The sequence below is a fragment of the Podarcis cretensis genome (genome assembly GCF_951804945.1).
Source record: "Podarcis cretensis genome assembly, chromosome: 2".
In the NCBI taxonomy this organism is placed as follows: Eukaryota; Metazoa; Chordata; class Lepidosauria; order Squamata; family Lacertidae; genus Podarcis; species Podarcis cretensis.
The window spans coordinates 35,309,690-35,330,656 of NC_137171.1; the positions used below are offsets into that span (position 1 = coordinate 35,309,690).

At 42.1% G+C, this 20,967-nt stretch overlaps 1 protein-coding gene across 2 annotated transcripts in view; it reads left to right on the top strand.

Moving 5' to 3' along the window:
• The window catches only part of SAP30BP (SAP30 binding protein), a 35,340-nt gene that overhangs the window by 3,228 nt on the left and 11,145 nt on the right, over positions 1-20,967 (top strand). Inside the window, exons 3-4 of one of the 2 annotated variants that reach the window (XM_079966231.1) lie at positions 1,874-1,921; positions 18,534-18,576. In XM_079966231.1, the coding sequence (XP_079822357.1) occupies positions 1,874-1,921; positions 18,534-18,576 (91 nt within the window). The remainder of the gene's footprint in view (positions 1-1,873; positions 1,922-18,533; positions 18,577-20,967) is intronic. The other variant, XM_079966232.1, reaches the window with a different exon arrangement.

The window sequence follows — 20,967 nt, forward strand, 5'->3', positions numbered from 1 at the left end:
CAAGAAGCATAGTACTACTGCAGTATATGTGGCTTCCTGTCTGCATACGTGTTCCTTTTGTCTGGTGACAACTTTGCATATGTATATTATTCAGAAATAAAAATTAACAACATTCTTAGAACCAAACACATTAAAAAGTAAATATCTTGAGGACAGTTTTTCAGACTATGGTCTAATTCCCTATTTTTCTGTATGGTATTCACTTTAGCTTGAATAACAGTGCCTATAATTGGTATTATTTTACCTGAGAACAAAGCATGTTTGTATTGAGTGGAATTTTTATTTAATGTTTTACATAATACAGTAACTAAGCTTTTGTTCTTGTTAAAACTTAGGTAATCCTTTTTATTGGGAATGGGATGAGGGTAAACTACCTTTTTATAGTCTTGGTTGATTTTTATTTTGGTGTCTGTGAAATGGCAATTGTTCAGTATACAAGTCTCATAGAGAACCTGCTAGGTCTACATCAGTTGTAAAAAGATGCACAAAATGGGTGTGGTAATAAATTTGGTCTCTGCTGCTGAAAGAGAATGGAAACTTTGGGACTTCATTGAATTGTTCTTTAGCAATTACCAACAGATTGGTAATGTAACTTCAAGGCAATACTTGTATGCTGATCTTCTTAAATACTGTCTTCCCCATTCTCACATTGATTTCATCTTCACCAACAATTTGGGTTGTCCTCTTCAGAGGTGTGGATTTTGTTGGTTTAAGAGCATAAGAAGAGCCTGCTGGAATGGGCCAAAGGACCATCTCGTCCAACACAGTGGGCAACTAGATGCCTATAGGAAGCCCACTATCAGAACCTGAGTGCAACAGCACTCTCCTATCCTGAGATTCCTCTGAACTGGTATTCAGAGGCCTACTGCATCTGACACTGGAGGTAGAACATAGCCTTATCCTCCATGAATTTGTCTAATTTTCTAAAGGCATCCAAACTGGTAGCCATCACTGGGGATGTGGGAGCGAGTTCCATTGTTTAGGTATGCACTGTGTGAAAAAGTATTGTCCTGACTCTTCTAAAATTGAGCTTCATCCATGAATGTCATGAGAGGGCAAAAAACTTCTCTGCATCTACTTTCTCCATACTATGCATCATTTTATCAACTTCTTATTCACCTTTTCTCTAGACTAAAAAGTCCCATATGTTGTAACCTTTCCTCTGTCCCCTTGGTGATGCCCCCCCCCGAACCTTTCTAATATCTTTTTTGAGATAACACAACCAGAACAGTACACTGGTTTCTCAGCATGGTTGCACCATATAATGAATGGCATTTTTATATTGGCAGTTCCGTATTCAGTCCTTTTACTAATGATTCCTAGCATAGTATTCATCATCTTCTCACCTGTCACACACTGGATTGATGTTTTTACTAAGCTATCCACTACAGCCCCAATGCCTTATTCTTGGTCAGTCACTGCCAGTTCAGACTCGGTGAGCATACACTGTGTTTTGGAGGTCACAAAATCAGAGAGGTGTTAATAATTGCTAGCGTGTTTAGATCTCATGTTTGTTCACTCTTTATGAACTGTCTTTGTATAAAAGAGTGGCAGTGAATAATTTCCTCTTGACACAAATTTCTTTTCCTATCTGTGCTGGCCTTTTTGTTGTCTGTTTTTCGACAAATCAAATGTTGTATGGGCATTTGGAATCTATACCGACACCTGTTTGATTAGATGTAGAGATGTCTTGTTAATGTCATATTTTATCTGAATTGATGTTTTATCAGAGGGAGGGGAAAGCATTGCAAGAACAGCTCAGCTGAATGCAGAGGTGAAGCTGGGCTATTTAATGCAAGTCCCTTGCAACACATGCAAGAACTTGCTGAGCCCACTCTTTAAAGCTTAATCCTGTAAATTCTTTGTCTTATAGGAAGATGACGATTCAGAGACTGAAAAACCTGAGGCTGATGACCTGAAGGTATTTGGAAGAGTGTTATGATGGGAATACAGTGTAAATAGCATGATTAGTTCATCATTTGCCTCTCATATTGTTGACAAGCTGGTGCAAAATCTTTTTGTGGGGTCTGTGGGAAGGCACTCTTGAAACACTTAGAAATAGCCCAGATTTTGAAAGGCTACTAAAATGACTTTCTAGAACAAATTAGGTAACTCACTACATTATGAAATATTTTGCATGGGTTCTGATGGGTATTGGCTGAAAACCTAGTCCATTCAACGAACATATTGTGAATGATCAGATTGCTTCTTGCCATGTGCAAGCATATTTTTCTAAGAGTACATGTGTACTTATTTGAATCTATACAGTGTTTAATACTGCATTGTGTTTAATAAATACTGGAGTATGTGGTGAGCCATGCTGCCCAGAAAGTTCTCGTGTTGCCACCCTCCAGACCTAATATGGAGGAACAAAATAAAAATGGGCCTCAAATGCAGATTCCGGGATTGTTTATATGGGGGAGAGGTGGTCCTTCAGGTATTGCGGTCCTGAGCTGTTTAAGACTTTATAGGTCAAAACCAGCAGTTCAGATTGGGCCCAAAAAATAATCGGCAGGCAGTGCAGTTGGGCCAGGATTGGTGTAATATGCTCAAACTGTCACGTCCCAGTGAGTAACACTGGGGATTTGGTCATAGCAACTGATTTTTGGCACAGGGGTGGGGAGTTGTTGTAAATAATTAAGTGCTGCAGAGTAGACGTAAGAGGATGCCACTGGCGTGTGTTCCCGCCTTCCTCCTCTCTCCTGTATGAATTTGCTTATCTTTTCCAATTTTGCCCCAAGTGTAGCATTGCAGTATGTACTGATGCCAAGCAAAGTTCAGAGATGATTTGCAGACCCTGATACAAGCCTGCTGGTTTGTACTAACCTTGGTGAAAATGTTAGAGCAAACCAAGGAAAGGAAAAGCAGGAGCAGTTTCACAGTATGCTTCCTGTCTTCTGACCATCATTTAGCAGTGTCTGTGCCATGTCAGTGTGATCAGCAGCTATCATTGTATGTTGAATTGTGCTGTGGCCAGAATCTTGGGCCTTCTTTGCATTGACATGCTAAACTTTATGCTGACTAGGTAAACTATACTGATGGTACACTAATGTAATCTTTTCCACATAAACTCTTAAGTTTATTTTGTGATTTTTTTATATATATATAAATCTACTCATTTACATAATATTCTAGCATGGTGTTGTCTGTTCTGTCAGTAGTTCTCCAGAGCCTTGGGCAAGCTCCTTTCCCGCTATCCACTAATTTAAGTAGGGTTTTTCATTTTTTCTGGAGGGCCAGGAATGGAACCTGGGACCTTTTGCATGACAAGCATGTGCTGCACTACATGTGCCATATAGATACTACATTGAATGTATGGAAGCATCAAAGTTATGCCATACTAGCGGTGTTAGAAACACGGATATATAAGCTAGGTGCCAAATGGCTCTTTAAACCAGGGTTACAGTCACCAGAAGGGAATGCCTAGTTGCCATTTGGGGGCCTGATGGCTCAAAAGTCTTCCCCGCCAACCAAAGAACTTTTTTGGTCCCTGAAATTCATTCTGATTGTGCTGATCAAATAAAACGAATAGCAATCAAGATCCAAGGATCCCCAGGGATGCACCTCCAGGTGGTGATTTCAGGTGCCATCCTGGCTCCCAGGAATCTTCACTCGGTCACAAGTGGCCGATAGCAAGGGCAAAATGTGCCTAGCGTATATTAAATGCTGTGTACCACATTCCAATGGGACGCAGGTGGCGCTGTGGGTTAAAGCCTCAGCGCCTAGGGCTTGCCGATCGAAAGGTCGGCGGTTCGAATCCCTGCGGCAGGGTGCGCTCCCGCTGCTCGGTCCCAGCGCCTGCCAACCTAGCAGTTCGAAAGCACCTCCGGGTGCAAGTAGATAAATAGGGACCGCTTACCAGCGGGAAGGTAAACGGCGTTTCCGTGTGCGGCTCTGGCTCGCCAGAGCAGCGATGTCACGCTGGCCACGTGACCCGGAAGTGTCTCCGGACAGCGCTGGCCCCTGGCCTATTAAGTGAGATGGGCGCACAACCCCAGAGTCTGTCAAGACTGGCCCGTACGGGCAGGGGTACCTTTACCTTTACCTTACCACATTCCAAAACTACTTCATATGTACAAACAGGCCGTTTAAATGGTCTTGTTTGGTCTCCTACATTCTGTGTAATGTGGTCGTGCAATACTGTTTTTCTCTTCCTGTCATAGCCCCTCACTGAATCAAATACCACTTTTTATAGTTTGTGCATGTGGAGCACTGTGTGTGGCCTTTGAGTTCCTTCCTGTCTTGTAGTTACATAACACTTTCTGGGCTGGTTACTTGATTATCTGTTATGCAGTACAACTTAAATCTCTTAATTTAGATACAATGACTGAACTGGAGGCCCCTCGACTGACTTTAGGTCCAGTGTTGGACCATTTCGATTGGATACTCCCTGCTGATGTAGATAGATTCCTCCAAGTTGGTAGGCCCACCACCTGCCTCCTTGATCCGTACCCGTCTTGGCTGATTAGGGAGTGTCCAGATGTCGCGCAGACCCCCCTGGTTGACATTATCAATTTGTCCCTTGACACGGGGACATTCCCAGGGGAACTGAAGGTAGCAGTAGTGTGTCGAGTCTTAAAGAAAACTTCATTAGATCCCTTAGACCTATCCAATTACCGCCCAGTTTCAAATCTTCCATATCTGGGTAAGGTAATTGAGAGAGCGGTTGCTGAACAGCTTGGTAGGTTTCTGGGGGAAACATCGGCTTTAGATCCATTTCAGTCCGGTTTCCGTCCTGGTTTTGGGACCGAGACGGCTCTGGTTGCCCGAACAGATTATCTCCGTAGACAACTGGATCGAGGCAGGTCAGGACTGGTGATCCTTTTAGATTTGTCAGCAGCCTTTGACATGGTCGATCATGATCTTCTGGACCACCGCCTCGCAGACGTGGGGATACAGGGCATAGCCCGTAACTGGCTGTGCTCTTTTATCTCTGGTCGGGGACAGAGGGTGGCACTAGGGAGGGAAATGTCGTCGTGCCATTCCTTGGTGTGTGGAGTGCCGCAGGGCGCAATTCTCTCCCCGATGCTTTTAAACATCTTTATGCGCCCCCTTGCCCAGATTGTCCGGAGCTTTGGGCTGGGCTGTCACCAATATGCTGATGACACTCAGCTCTATCTGCTGATGGATGGCCATACCGACTCGGCCCCGAACACACTGACCAGATGCTTGGAAGCTGTGGCTGGATGGTTTCGTGGGAGCCGATTGAAACTAAATCCTTCGAAGACAGAGGTCCTATGGCTGGGTCGGGATGGCATGGGGATGAGGGACCAACTCCCTTCTCTTGCGGGGGCCCAATTAGTGCCATTGCCTCCGTTAAGAGTTTGGGTGTAATCCTTGATGCCTCCCTTTCCATGGAGGCACAAGTTACAGCAACAGCCAAGGCGACATTTTTCCACCTTCGCCGCATCAAGCAGTTGGTCCCTTACCTTTCCCGCCCCGACCTGGCCACAGTGATCCATGCGACGGTCATCTCCAGGCTTGACTACTGTAATTCGCTCTGCGCGGGGCTGCCCTTGAAGCTGTCCCAGAAACTCCAGTGGGTGCAGAATGCTGCAGCGAGGCTCCTCACGGGGTCTCTGCCATGGGAGCATATTCACCCAGTGCTTTTCAAGCTGCACTGGCTCCCGGTGGAGTACAGGGTCAGATTTAAGGTGCTGCTTTTGACCTTTAAAGCCCTTCACGGCCTAGGACCCTCATACCTATGGGACTGCCTCTCCCGGTATGCCCCACGGAGAGCCTCAAGGTCCATAAATAGCAACACCCTAGTGGTCCCGGGCCCTAAGGAAGTTAGATTGGCTTCAACCAGAGCCAGGGCCTTTTCAACTCTGGCTCCGGCCTGGTGGAACGCTCTGCCTCATGAGACCAGGGCCCTGCAGGATCTTATTTCTTTCCGCAGGGCCTGTAAGACAGAGTTGTTCCGCCTGGCCTTTGGCTTGGAGCCAATTTGATTCCCTCCCTCTCTTTCATTTTTCTTTTCCTTCTCCTCCTGTGATGAGGCTACATTTTAATATTTTAATGTTTCAATATTTTGATGTTGTATTTTAATTTTGTTTTTAAGTTGTAATAATTCAACTTGTTTTTATTATTGCTTGTAAGCTGCTCTGAGCCCGGCCTTGGCTGGGGAGGGCGGGGTATAAATAAAAATTATTATTATTATTATTATTATTATTATTATTAACTAGGTTGAGAGCTCTTCCTTATACAGTGGTACCTCGGGTTACATACGCTTCAGGTTACAGACTCCACTAACCCAGAAATAGTGCTTCAGGTTAAGAGCTTTGCTTCAGGATGAGAACAGAAATTGTGCTCCGGCAGCGCGGCAGCAGCAGGAGGCCCCATTAGCTAAAGTGGTGCTTCAGCTTAAGAACAGTTTTGAGTTAAGTACGGACCTCCGGAACGAATTAAGTACTTAACCCGAGGTACCACTGTATTCAGAATCACGCTGTCTGTTCAATAGTACACCAGAAGGTGTCACTGTTCTTCCAAGTGGATTTATCAAAGTTAAGCTACTATAGGTTGTATTAAGCTGCTGTGTGTTCATAAAAGGCTACCACAGTATTTTTTCATTTTTGGGACTTGTGCTGCTCTTGTCGATGTTGCTATAGATAATATAGTTGAAACTTGACAGAAGACTTTACAGCCACATTGCATATGTGAACAGCATGTTCCAGTAAGGTTTTCAAGTTCAGACATTGATGTCAAACAGTGATTTCCTCTTAAGCCTCAGGGCAAGGCTAGTTAAAGTAGTCCAGAGTCTTTTTAAAAAGGAGGCTCTGGATAGAGCAGAAAGATGTCACAATTCCTTTGGCAATATTACCTTGATACAGAAAAAATGCAGCAGTAATAAACTACAATCACTGTATAGCTTCCATAATGTCAATATGGAGGTGTTATAGAACCATTTTCTCCCTAGATATTTCTTTAATGTAATTATTTTCAACTATGGGCAAAGAAATGGAAACAATATTTCAACTAGCACTTAGATTGAGATATGTTAAATGCAATGTAGAGAGCATGTTCTAGATAATGTTAATATAAAAGAAAATTATAAACTGCTTTATTAGTGGCATATACCATATTTTTCTGTGTACTAGGTTTTCCCTCTAAAAAATAATGTCAAAAATTAGGGGGCATCTTATACACGGATAGTGCCAATGGTGGATTTTCTTAAATCTGAGTCCCTAAAAATAGGGGACGTCTTATACATGGGGGTGTCTTACACACGAAAAAATACGGTAATTCCATATTGGCTAAATCTGTCCAGATAAGGGCAGTAAGTGTTGGGTGTATGGCTAGTAATGGGGCTGACTTTATTCATGTATGGTAGAAATGCCCAATTATCAATCTTTCCAGAAAGAAAATTGCATATGTAATTTCTCTCATAATTCATACGAAGAGTCCTGCTGAATCAAACTTGGATTCAAAGCTCAGGAAGGTGGGTAGCATTAAAAGGCAAGTTCCAGTCTTATTTTACCCCTCAAAAAATCCTGCTATGTTTCCTTAGCTCTGGAAATCTTTGTATCAAGGAAGTAAAGTATTTTCCATGAGCTTGAATAGACTGTGTGCGCGCTCCATATAATGATAGAGAGTTTTGATATCTTGGAAAGAAAACCTGTATTTTGCTACTAGTGTGCCCTGGGCTAATTAAGAAACTTGCATACAGTTACTTATTTTGCATACTTCTTTTGGTCATAGGAAGGGGAAATGAGCTTTGCCGAGTTCTGAAGCCCCCCTAGAAGAAACACTTTCCCTGTGGCATTTAAGACTTTCCTCATAATTTCAAGTTTGCTTTTACAGCCATAAAGACTATATACTTTTTCATGAAGGTTTGCTTGACCGCCCCCCCCTCAGTAAGTATTATCATTTATTTAAAGTATTATATGAACTGTGCCAATGCAACACTTCCCTGGGTGTAATCCAGTTGTTGCTTTGTGCTCACAAGAGGGGTTTTAATCCAGCTGAGGCTTCAACTAGTGGAAGAGAAAAGGAGTTAATATTTTGACTGTTCATCCTGCAACTCTTTGTGCTACCTTCCATTCTGTTCTGGAGGGTCTACCACCTGGAGCTGATTTTCAGTGGGTTCTGGGAAGTGGAATCTTCATGAGTATAAGGGCAGCAATTTGTTTCCACCTCTCCTTTTTAAAGAAATTGTCCCAGTTAGACTTCTAAAAGAATTCCAGTCACTGAATGCATTGAATAAAAAAATCTAAAAAGGTAACAGCAGAATATGCACCTTAAAGTGTGTGTCTTGCAGAGGACTCTCCTCAAGGATTCTGTTTCTAAGTTTGAATATAGGTAAACTACAAGAGGTAACAAGTGAGACCATACCTTCTGCTTAAGTCATCCAGGTAATGTTCACAGAGGAATAATTAACTTTGCCCATGATTACTAATCTGACTATGCTGATATGAGCAAGTTAATACACAGTGCCCTGCCCTTTTCAAGTGAGCCTTTGACACTTGCCTGTGTGTTTTAAAACACTTAAACTCCTTTGAGGAGCTCGTTCTCTTTATGCCCCTTTCCAGATTTGGTTAGAATGCTGCCATGTTAGAGTTCGAAATTTAAACAGTATTGAATTTGCAACACCAAAATACTTTTTCCTGAACATTACTTCCAGTGATACTCTAAGAAGCCATGTTGACTTCTCACTGTAACTTTGGTATTTGGCTTTAGCTCTGGTGGGAGTTCAGTGTAAGATGTGAAAGATCAGGTTGTCGCCATACCCTCTCTCCTCTTTACCCCCATTCCCAATGGCATGCTGCTTTTGTATAGTACAGTCATGATCTTTGACAAAAAGGCAAGAGGTTTGAACTGTCTCTTGCCCTTTGGAAAGAGCGAAGATTCTCTAGAATCCTTTATTCTGTTGTCGGATCCTGTGCCAAGGACTAAAGTCTGCAAATAATGGATTGTAAATTGCCACCCCTGGTCTTTAACAGGAAGAGGTATTCAGATCGTTACTTAAAATGCCAAGAGGAATGAGGGGCACAGTGTGAGTCATGCACTGTCTATTGTGAGTCAAGATTAGAAAACCACTGATAGTCTATAGCAGTGTTTCCCAACCTTGGGTCTCCAGAACTGTTGGACTACAATTCCCATCATCCCTGACCATTGGTCTTGCTAGCAAGGAATGATGGGAGTTGTAGTCCAAAAACAGCTGGAGACCCAAGGTTGGGAAACACTGGTCTATAGGGATCACCAACTGCCAGTCTCTGAGTCAAATTATCCTACCAGCTACCAATCCAGATGCAAGAGGGGTATAGGTGGAAATAGGAGATGTACTAGTAGAACTTTCTAGCAGGTCATTTGTGGGAGTAGGGTTACCACCTTGGCACAAGCATTTGCTTCTCAAAGTAACCCTCTTAGCAAAACCTAGTTGGTGTCTGGTCTAGAAAGTAACATATGGTTGTCCCTCATGCATCTAAGCCTAATGTTTAATGGTTAATCCAAACAGGAGCAAAAAAAAGGAAACCCAGAACAAAGTCTCTGTCTCCTTCATTACTTCTTTCTGCCCAGTTATTTATACTATAAAAGTGAATGAGGGAATGAAACTTCCTAGGACCTTTGTAGAACAGCTTTGGTTAGCTGTTTGGAAGATGAGACATGTCCATTACGTGTCTGCTTGTTCTTCCCACAGCAGGAGTGCAAGCTGCAACAAACCCCTGACTCCCTCAAGTGTTGAATACCACAGATTGTTGACATGGGTGTGGTGTGACTTTCAAATGGGAGGGAAGGGTATTTTAGATTGTGTTAGCTGCCAGAAGAAAAAAACCTACCCTTCCCAAATGCCCCTTGCTGAGAGACCTGATGACTTGAGCTAGATGGGCACTGTTCTTTCCTTGCTATTTCTTGACTGTTGACATTCTAGCATTTAAAAAAAACCAAAACCATTTTGTATATTAAGCATGTCAAAACCTATCTTAGGACCCAGGTTAAAAGTGAACACTGCATCTAGTCAGTTTCCGCATCTCACGTCATCAAAAAAGTTACCTCTCTGCAGGAAATGGCTGTTCCCAGGGCAAATTGAGACTTGTCAGACCATGAGTGTGTTCATCCACATGCCACTAAGCAAAAGTACCATAGAGGTGAGTGCCTCTTGTGAGAAAAGGTCTTGGGATGAATTCAGTTGCTTTTTTAATCCAAAGAGGCTCTCTAGTGCATGGGTAGGCAAACTAAGGCCTAATCGGCTTCTAAATCCGGCCCGCAGACAGTCTGGGAATCAGCGTGTTTTTACATGACTAGAATGTGTCCTTTTATTTCAAATGCATCTCTGGGTTATTTGTGGGGTCTGCCTGGTGTTTTTCATGAGTAGAATGTATGCTTTTATTTAAAATACACCTCTGGGTTATTTGTGGGGCATAGGAATTTGTTCATTCCCCCCCCCATATAGTCCGGCCCCCCATAAGGTCTGAGGGACAGTAGACTGGCCCCCTGCTGAAAAAGTTTGCTGACCCCCTCCTCTAGTGTAAGGAGAGGTGCTTTTCCTTTTCTGTTTAAGCCAGCCACTAGTAGCTGTTCAAATACTGTACATTACTAGTGAGTGGGATTTCTGTTCAAGATATGGAGAGCATGCTGCATGAAGCATTAATAGCAACTAGCTGAAAATTGAGAAACCCTGGGGAACTGTAGTGTTGGCACCCTGCCTGAGCAAGGCAGTAAAAACCTACAATTCTTAATTATGAATGTTCCTAAACATACTTAACAAAATTCAATTGTGGCATACCATTTTCTGACTAAAAGCCAGAAAGTATCTCATAGAATCTTAGAGTTGGAAGGGATCTTGAGGATCCTGTAGTCCAGCCCCCTGCAATATAGGGATGTGCAGCTGGTCCCTTACAGGGATCAAACCTGCAACCTTGGTATTGTTAGCACCACACTCTAACCAACTGAGGTATCTAAACAGTGGGCCAGCAAATAAACTCTTCCTTAGTCTAGATGTTGAACAAAACAAATCAAGCAGGGTACAGGGAGGGGATGTTGTTGGTAATTGTATAGTAGAAACTTCATATGCAGCTTATTTAGAAAATCTTAATAAAATGTCCATTGGGGGGACGGAAACGATGAGCCACAATTTCTGTAGCTGCTTTCAGCTCTGAAGCTCAACAACTTTGGGGTAGACTTAAGTCCTGAAAAAAGCTAGTAGTTGATGACAGGTGACTGGACCTGACATTCAGTGTTAGGGTATTTAAGGACTCCCGTGTGTTTAAAAACACTTTCATGATTCAGTTGACTTCTGGTTTGCCAAATCTTGTTTGTTTGGGTGCCTGCCGTACTAGTTCAGTGGATTTATACAGTGTTAATATAGCTTAAAGGTAAAAGGCGATATTAAAGACATCTGCTTTCTGTTATGTTAAGATCGAAAAGATTACAATCTGAGGAGTTGACTCTTCATATATTGATGTTCCTTCCTGTTTGCAGCTGGGATAATATTTTTTTTGTTCTCGCCTCTGCAAAATAAATATAGTTGTCATGCAGGAATCTGGAAAAAGGGGTTTATTTACAGAGGTATACATGAATTTCTCCCTTTACCTTTAGCAGAATCCACAATGTAACCTGCTCAGCTTCCTAATATTTCCCCCCAGAAAAAAAATAGTTTCTCATCTTAAGTTTGGCATTTGTCCTACGGGCTTGTCACGAAGCTGGCAAACAGGATACATCCATGGGAAGTGTGGTTTGTTTTGGGCCTTCTCCCAGTATTTTTCCTCCCACCCTCATTGTTGGACAGGAAAACTTCCTGCTTTTACTCTCCCACAGCTCCATGCAGACTGAAATTGGCACAATGTATTGAAGTTAATGTATGCCATATAATTTTCAATACATGAAAATAGTTTGTCATGCAGTTCTCACCTTGCATGTTTGTTTCCTGAATTCTGGTGGATTTCTAGATTGGGTTGGGGTTTTTTGCCCTTCCTCTAAAGTAATAATCTGTTATTAAATTATATACAGTGGTGCCCCGCAAGACGAATGCCTCCCAAGACGGAAAACTCGCTAGACGAAAGAGTTTTCCGTTTTGGAGGTGCTTCGCAAAATGAATTTCCTATGGGCTTGCTTCGCAAGACGAAAATGTCTTGCGAGTTCCTGCGGGTTTCCCCCCTTCCCCCCCTTTTTCTAAGCCGCTTATCCGATAAGCCGCTAAACCGCTAATAGCGCTAAGCCGCTAAGCCGTCAGTGGGCTTGCTTCGCAAGACGAAAAAACCACTAGACGAAGAGACTCGCGGAACGGATTCTTTTCATCTTGTGAGGCACCACTGTATATGTAAAGCAATTTACATATACATTAAAGCCAAGAAGTCTGACAGGTTGAGAACATTAGCTACTTACAGGCCTTTATATATGTTCCTCATCTTGTATAGATGTTGCCTTTTAATCAATCAAGTTCTGAATATGTAGATTATACTTTTTAACATTTTTTATTATCGCTAGCATATCTTCCTTTTTAATAGAAAATTTGCTGGATAGTCTGAAGAACATCTCCTGGTGATTTAGCAAAGAACTATGTAAACAATGAATATTGCCATTATCATATCTAGAACTCCTGTCCTGTTTCTCCTGTTCATGTGGGAAAGTGCAGAAAGCTGTACAACTCCCTGTGGGCCACATTTGATAGGTTGGTGAGACCACCCACTTGTCAATCGCCTATTGTCATAATTTCAGGTGATAGATATCTGTCCATGTTCCAAAGCAGTTGCTGTAACTACTGATCCTTTGAAGACATGTTTTCAGCGCCAGTCAGCTGATTGGTGCTTGGAGCTTGCCTTTGAAGGAGTTCACTGTAACAACCAGCTGATTGTTGGTTATAGGGAGCCCTTCTGCAGAGAAAGCTGTTTAAATCCCAAACACTGGAGGATGTGGTTTTGAGTCCAAGCCTCTTCCTTCAGCCTTCTCAGCTTCATAAATATAGCTAGCTTAAAAATGAAAAAAACTAAGTGTTTCAGAATTGATAGTATTCATATGTTGTGATAGCTTGAATTAATAGCTTAGTTACAGATTTGGTACTGTCAGGTGCATAATAAATTCCTTTGTCTAGAATTACTGTTATGGACTACCATGCAAATGTCCTGTACACATGCTCTATAACTTGAACTTGCAGGCAATATTTAACTTACTGGGAATCATTTAAAAGTTGTGATAGCTCATGATTGCAAAGAGAAACTTAAACTGCCATTCTGTGACAAGTGGCATTTTTCAGTAACTCCAATATCCTAAAGATGAGATAGTCAAGGCTGACTATGAAGAAGGAAATGATCCAGGTTGCACATAACACCAGGTCATGTTTTAGTGCAAGAGCTGGAACGAGTCCAAGCAATGCTGCAGGCCCCCACCCTCCTCTCCTCCTGTACTCCTGCAACATTTGGCTTCACTTTCCATGAATCTTGGCTTGTCCTTGACTACACAGCAGAGTTTAGTGGTTTAAAACAAATCCAGGTTAGTTTTGAAATAAACCAGATTCATAATCCATAGTTTGCCTCTTTGCTTCATATGTTGGGACAAGCCAGGAAGTGAAACAAAATAATTCAAGAGGAGAGGCAAGTGGAGGATAGGATTGGGACTATGGTCATGATAGTGCTAAACCATGATTTAGTGTTAATGTGAACCAGACCATTATTGAGCTGCTTGTATTTTGGAGAAGGTTTTTTGGTTGCTTTCCAGTAGCAAACATATAGTAGGAGCACACAACTTCAAACTTGATCTGTTTGACCTAAAGCTTGCAATGAGTCACTACTACCACTAGAAATCTTGGGCAGCATGTACAGCCTGTACTGTTTCTGTAAGGTCCTGTCATCTAAAGTGCAAAGCAGCTTTTATTGATTGCTCTGGCCTTGCTGTCATGCCATATCAGTTATCAGATAGGACAGAAGTGCCATGATTGACCTTGGTTTACAAAAGTGCAAAAGGTTGCCTGTTCTTACTGTCTGTTTGGGATATTTTCCTGATGATGCAAGGTAGCCAGCGGCCAAATAACCTAGCCTTTATTTGCAAACTGATTTGGTTAGAGTGGTTGACAGCACAGCTTGTTTAGAAGTATACATTTAACTTGACCCGCTCTCCCATCAGACACCCACAACATTCCAGAGCTCAAGGTTACAATAACAAAAGATTGTCTTGTTCTGTACTGCTCCTAAGTGAGATCCAAAGATGACTGATGACATCCTAACATTTGCATGACCTTTCATTATGCTGAGGGTGTTCACGTATAGCTGTGGGTTCCATTTGTGTCCCTAGGTTTGTGATACCTCTATCTCAGAGAAATTTGGAAATTTGAAAGTAGTAATTTAAAAACCTTCCTCTTCTGATATTCACTGTAGTCATTTTAATGACATTCTCAGTCCTACTCTGCACTAATACCCTCTCATATTTTGTACCTCTGAATAAAGCAGCGCTTTCCCTTTTTATATGACAGATCAACCTTTATACCGAAAAATCTGAGCCAAGTCTGTGGGAAGTGCTGTTTAAGTATTTCACATTATAATATCTGCACCTTGTGAAGTCCATAGAATTATAGACCTGTAGAGTTGGAAAGGGACCACAAGGGTCATCTAGTCCAACCCTCTGCAATGCAGGAATCTGCTGTCCAATGTAGGGCTTGAACCCACAACCCTGAGATTAAGACTCTCATACTCTACCGACAGAGCTATCCCATGATTCATAGGATCATTCATCTCTGCTGCTGCCACACACTCACTATGTACAATAGCATTTATTGTTCCATGTATTACATAATTTTTGATAGTCTTATTTGGCCCAGGGATACAGGTTTCATGAGGCTTGAAACCTAGGAGACTTAGCTGCTAGAGCCATGTGTGAAAAAGAAGGAAAAACACTCTTGCCTTGATGAAGGCATGACTTGCTTCTGCTGCAAGTGCTTCTGAGTTGGACAATATATTGCAACGGTCTAGATTTGACTGTCCACTCATTTAAGAGAGAAGCAGTGTACAGCTCTGGTCCACACATCTCAGGAAGGCTATTGTAGAACTGAAAGAAATGCAGGAAACAGCAACCAAAGTGACTAGGGTCCTGGAACAACTTCTCTGTGAAGAAAAGTTTGGAGCTTTTAAATTCATTGGGAGGGGTGAATAAGGGGGAGCATAATAGAGGTGCTCATTTGCTTAATAGTGGGAGTTTCAGGAAGTAACGCTTCACACAGCATATAGCTAAACTATGGAATTTACTTCTGCAAAATTTAGCAATGACCACCAACTTAGGTGGCATTAAAAATGGATTTGACAGATTCATGGAGCATAAGGGTATCTAGCTGCTCGTTTTGATGGTTAAATACTACCTCCAGGACAAGAGACACCATGGCTCTGATTTACTGTGATTTACTTAATGTTCTAAAATGATTCCATGTGGTAATGAGAGGCATGAAAACAGCATTGAGCTAGTTCAGTCATGAAGCACTGGGCACACCTCACTCTGCAGTAAGCAGGATTCATATCCTCTGGGCAAAGTGAGCACTTGATGGTTGATTACTCAGCAGGGCCTGTTTACTTCATTGTGACGAGTGCCTCAGATATACCCCAGGGCCGTGAAGTCTACAGCTGCGCACAAACCATACATTCAAAGCACATGACTTCCCCAAAGAATCCTGGGAACTGTAGTTTAAGGGTGCTGCAAATTGTAGCCCTCTGAGGGGTGAACTACAGCTTCCAGGATTCTCATAATGTGCCATTCATTGGTGAAAGTCTTCCTTTAAAACAAGGATTTTGAAGACTTTGTAGGCACTTATGAACTATAGTTGGTCTACTGGAAAATCATATAACTTTCCAAAATCATACACACAAATATTTATGTAGCTCTGTTTTTCTAATATTGCATAGTTCTCTGTTTGGACATTTGATACTTTCCTATAGTTTCAGTGCTTCAAATTGAAGCCCAAAGCAAGAGTGCAGGCAGGACACAAGTTTCCATTTTTCCATCAGAAATATTAACTTAAAGTTTATATGTACTAAAAATAGTTCTCTGTGTTAATGAACTAAAATCTTGCCATTAATTAATTAAAACACCTTTACTCATGTTGCAGCCCTATTTCAAAGACAGCCTGGAGATGTCAGATGGCTCTCTGACATGCAGTCCCCCCCCCCAGCTTGATGACCTCTATAAAGTTCAACATCATTATGAATCCATCTCTTCCATCATATATTCATTTCCTTTACTTGGATATAAATGTCATGGAGTATAAGGCTATCCATGCCTACCAGCTACAACGGTTATGTTTACCTCCACTCTCCTAGGCAGTATGCCTCTGAATGTCAGTTGCCACTCAACAAAAGTGCAGAGAGTACTGTTGCGCTCAGGTTCTGCTTTTGGACTTCCCACAGGCATCTGGTTTAAGAACAGGAATGCTGAACTAGATGCACCACAGGCCTGATCCAGCAGGCTCCTCTTACGTTCTGGATTTAAATAAATCTTTTGGCGAAAGCACTTCTAATTATTCATCAGTTCATTGTGCGTAAGTTTCCACATGCCAGACTATTTTGAAGAATGCCTTCTCAGCCTTAGGAAGAAATAGCAGCCCAGTTCACTGCACTTTTGCAAACAAAAAAACAAACAAAAAAAGCTAGACTTGAGAGTTTTATGACCTCAGCATTCTTGTAGCTACATAGTGTTCTTTAGCAAAGGGGCTGTAAAAACCCCTTCACTGTTGCTAGTGGTACAAAAAACAAACCAAAAAAACAAAACAAAACACCAACTCGTAATCCCCTAGGGCCGGCCTAGGGACACTATGGGCATTTAGAAATGTGTACATTGCCATCTTGGATTTGGCAGAGCACATTTCCAAACTAGCTAACTGAACCTTGGCTTCCCAAAAAGCCATTACTTTTGCCCACCTAAAATTGAAAAGGGAACTATAGTGGCACAGTTGCATTGCTAGCCAACAAGCAGGCAGCATTTGTCTACTTGAATGAATAGCATCAGTGTTTAAGGACCTGTGGGCATTCAGGCAGAGTCTTGGCAAATTACGAAAGACTTGCTCAATGAAAAGAGGATGGAGCTCCCAATGTCTGCTTCGTTTTGTCTAAGGTTAATTTAATAGGAACTTGTGCTTCTTGATGCTTGCCCTTTCTCTTTGTTTGCCTTGTATCCCTCATCCTGATGCTTCTGGCTTCTCATAATCTGCCCTGACTTAATTTCTCAGGAGTATCCTGGGTATAGAACCTTCCCTTTCAAGACCTCCTTGGTCTGCCACTCTATGTAAATGTGAAGGTGCAGTTCTTGTGGGTGTCCCTTTGACTGTATTAAAGGAGCTAAGATAATTGATCTTGAAACCTACCTTTTCCTCTTAGTACACTTCCAGATTCACTGTTTTGACTAATTAGTGTTTTACCAACAAGAATATGCACATAAAGTTGTATCCAATCAAGTTTTCCCACTGGCAGTGATACCTCTGCGGATGCAACCACACTTCTGTCCTTTCTGCATGCCCCCACAATCTAATAATTCTGTCACTATTTTGGATAGAAACGGAGGACATCCATTATTTCAGTGATGGAAGATTTGGGTGAGGGCAGCCACCTACTTGAGAATACAGTGGTGCCCCGCAAGACGAACGCCTTGCAAGACAGAAAACCCGCTAGACGAAAGGGTTTTCCATTTTGGAGGCACTTCGCAAAACGAATTTCCCTATGGGCTTGCTTCGCAAGACGAAATGTCTTGCGAGTTTTTCTGACTACCCCCCCTTTTTCTAAGGCGCTAACCCGCTTATCAGCTGATCCAATAAGCCGATAAGCCGCTAAAAGCCACTAAGCCATCAATGGACTTGCTTCGCAAGACGAAAAAACCGCGAGACGAAGAGAATCGCGGAACGGATTCTTCGTCTTGCGAGGCACCACTGTATACATTGTATTAACTTCAGCCATGTTTCTGACAATATAGTGACATGAGGGCTCTAACCACAGTTGTCTTGGAGTAAAAATAGTTCTCTGGAATCATAAGTATTGATTGCTGTGAGAGGTACAGTTGCTAGATATTGGGTTGGCACATACATAATAAGCCAAAATACTTTGAAAGTGAAATGAAACATTAGTGAAGGTGCTTCTTCCGTCCCTCAAGAGAGTAGAGGGGGAGCGTGCAGGTCCAAGGCAGGCTGTCTCTGGCTCATGGACATAGCATTGAAACATGGTTGTACAGTGTGTGTGAACCAGCCCAATGTGCCTTGTTATGTGATCCAATTTGAAACTGAGTTATAGCATATTTGCAATTCAGTCGAAATATATAGTGCTCTTCTCAAAGTTTTTCAGTTGTGTCTTTGTGACACATGCATACTATAAAAGTCTTCGTATAATGTAAGTATTTAAAGCATGTTCACAGCAGTGGTGGGGAGCTTGTAACTTTTGAAATGTGCCTGGACTCTAATTCCCATCGGTCCCTGTCAAAATGGTCAGTGGTTAGGGATGATGGGAGAACTTTGTAAATCAGTAACATCTGAAGAGCCACTGGTTCCCCACCTGTAATTTGCAGGGTAGGATTGGCTAGTACATACCCGTTTTAAAGGGCTTATTGTACTTACAACTTTTGCTTTTCTCTTTGTTTAGGACTTTTCAGAACTGGAGAAGAGAGATCCCCAAGAACTAGTTGGTGAGTATGAACAAGCTCTAGCATGCCTGTTCTCGTCAATGTTTCCTTGCCTTTCCTGCTCTTCTTGGTTGGCATATGATACAGTATTGGGGATATGCTGGATTTTTGGGAGGTTGACAGAAGTTACCATTTTGAAAAGAGCAGAAACATTTATGGAAAACTTCCATTGCAGTCATTGTTTTCCAGTATGCTGCTGCTTAGGTTTTGGAGCAGGGGAAAGAGGGAAGGCACCATCACCCCCATTGTCAGGCCAAGGAACCTTTGCTTTGGTATGCATGTCCCTTGGAAAGTGCTGCAGCTAAAAGGGAAGGCTTCAGCTTTTGTATGCAGATCCTCTGTACTGCAATACTTTACTTAAGTGCAAAGCAGTTTCACATTCTTTGAAAATTTGTTAAAGGAGGCTCATTTCCCAAGGGGTGAAAATGTTTGTAAAAACTTCCCTGCCACTTCATTTATGCTCAGCACTCTATAGTACAGTCGTACCTTGGTTCTCAAACACCTTGGTACTCAGATGTTTTGGCTCCCGAACGCCGCAAACCCGGAAGTGAGTGTTCCGGTTTGCAAACATTTTTTGGAAGCTGAACGTCCGACGTGGCTTCCAATTGAGTGCAGGAAGCTCCTGCAGCCAATCGGAAGCAGCACCTTGGTTTTCAAACCGTTTTGGACTCCCGGAATGGATTAAGTTCAACAACCAAGGTACATCTGTATAGGCACATATTGAATTGGTCACATCTGTTAACATTTTATTCCCATTCATAGGAATTGCTACCTGTATAAACTGTGGTTCTGATACTAGTGGCTGCATCTTGCTTCTTTGAAGAATTTTCTGATTCAGCAACTAAATGTACCTTAGAGCAGGGACTCCCAAACTTTGATGTGCGAGATTCAGGTGTCCCATAGCATGTCAGTAAAAATGCAATTAAAAATCATATAGCTCTTAGGACAGCACATTACAATTGCTACAACTAGCAGAAAAATCATTAGGTGGTTGCCCACGACCCCCAGCAATTTTCAAGTAGTCAGGTGTCTTAGAGCATTATGTCTCAGTGTCTTAGAGTTACAGCATCACGTGGTTCATTCTTCACACTACACACGGGTCCTGCTTTACTAATGTTCACTATGTGAAAATTCACTTATCCAAATATGAGGAATTAGTACCCAAACCATGCTATACACACCAGAGATTCAGATATCTGAACAAATAACATTTTTTTACTTCTTTGTTTGCCTTTTGCTGGTTGGCTAAAGAATGGAGGGGGAGTGATAAGATTTTTCGGGGGGGGGTTTGACTTTTGGGTGTCAAAAATCCTTGTTCGGGAACAGATTACAAATTTTGCCATAGGAATCAATGGAAATTGTTGGTTCATTATGCAAATGCTCACTTAACAAATGATTCCCAGGGAATTCATTGTATTTAGTAAGCGGGACCTGTGCATATATGCAAAATTGTATAGCCGTTTTTCAGTGTATATGAAAATGTACGCAGTACTCTAGAGCTTGTATACAAGAGTTGCAAATGTATCAGATTAGAAAAGATCAGAATGTGCTGATCTTGTTCTACATTCTTGAGCCCACAAACAGAAGTCAGTAACTGTAGTGGCCTTTCAAAATTGGATGACTCAGTGGCATATTGATGCCTCATATACTTCCCTACAGTTCTATTGTTAGTTGCCAGGAAATAACGAACACCCTCTCTCCCAGGCATGAAGTTATAGCTGGCCCATCCCATTTGAGACTGAAGAGGATTTAAGTAAATAAATGATGCTTCCTTTTGGGTTAGCATTGTGGGGAATGTCTCAGGGTGATTTTGCACACTTGGCTGCAGTTCACCAGCTGGCTGTAAATGTGTAGAATAATTTAAAAACACTATTTGTTTGTAGGGTTTATTATTCAATGCAAGATCAACTGCAGAATGTGTTATTTAATGAAGAACAAAGTTGACCATCTCTCTATACCAGTGTTTCTCAACCTTAGGTCCCCAGATGTTGTTGGACTACAACTCCCATCATCCCTGAGCTCTGGCCTTGCTAGCTAGGGGTGATGGGAGTTGTAGTTCAGCAACATATGGGGACCCAAGGTTGAGAAAAGCTGTTCTATACAGATACCGTTTAGAAGATTTATAACTACGTAAGTGGTGAACCTGCAGTAAAATGTGATGCGGCGCTCCTCTTCAAGATAATCATCCTTCAGTTTCCCCACTCCCAATGGTCAGCATTCCATACCCACTGAGCAGACTCAGTCCTTACTGCATTGAGGGTGGGATCAGTCCATCTCTGCTTAGAGTTTATTCTAAAAATACTTAAGCAAACCTTGGGGTTCCCCCAGCCTGCTGTTACCTCCCCTTTATGGGTGGGAGATGCTGCTTAGTCTAATGGCAACTAATTATAACCA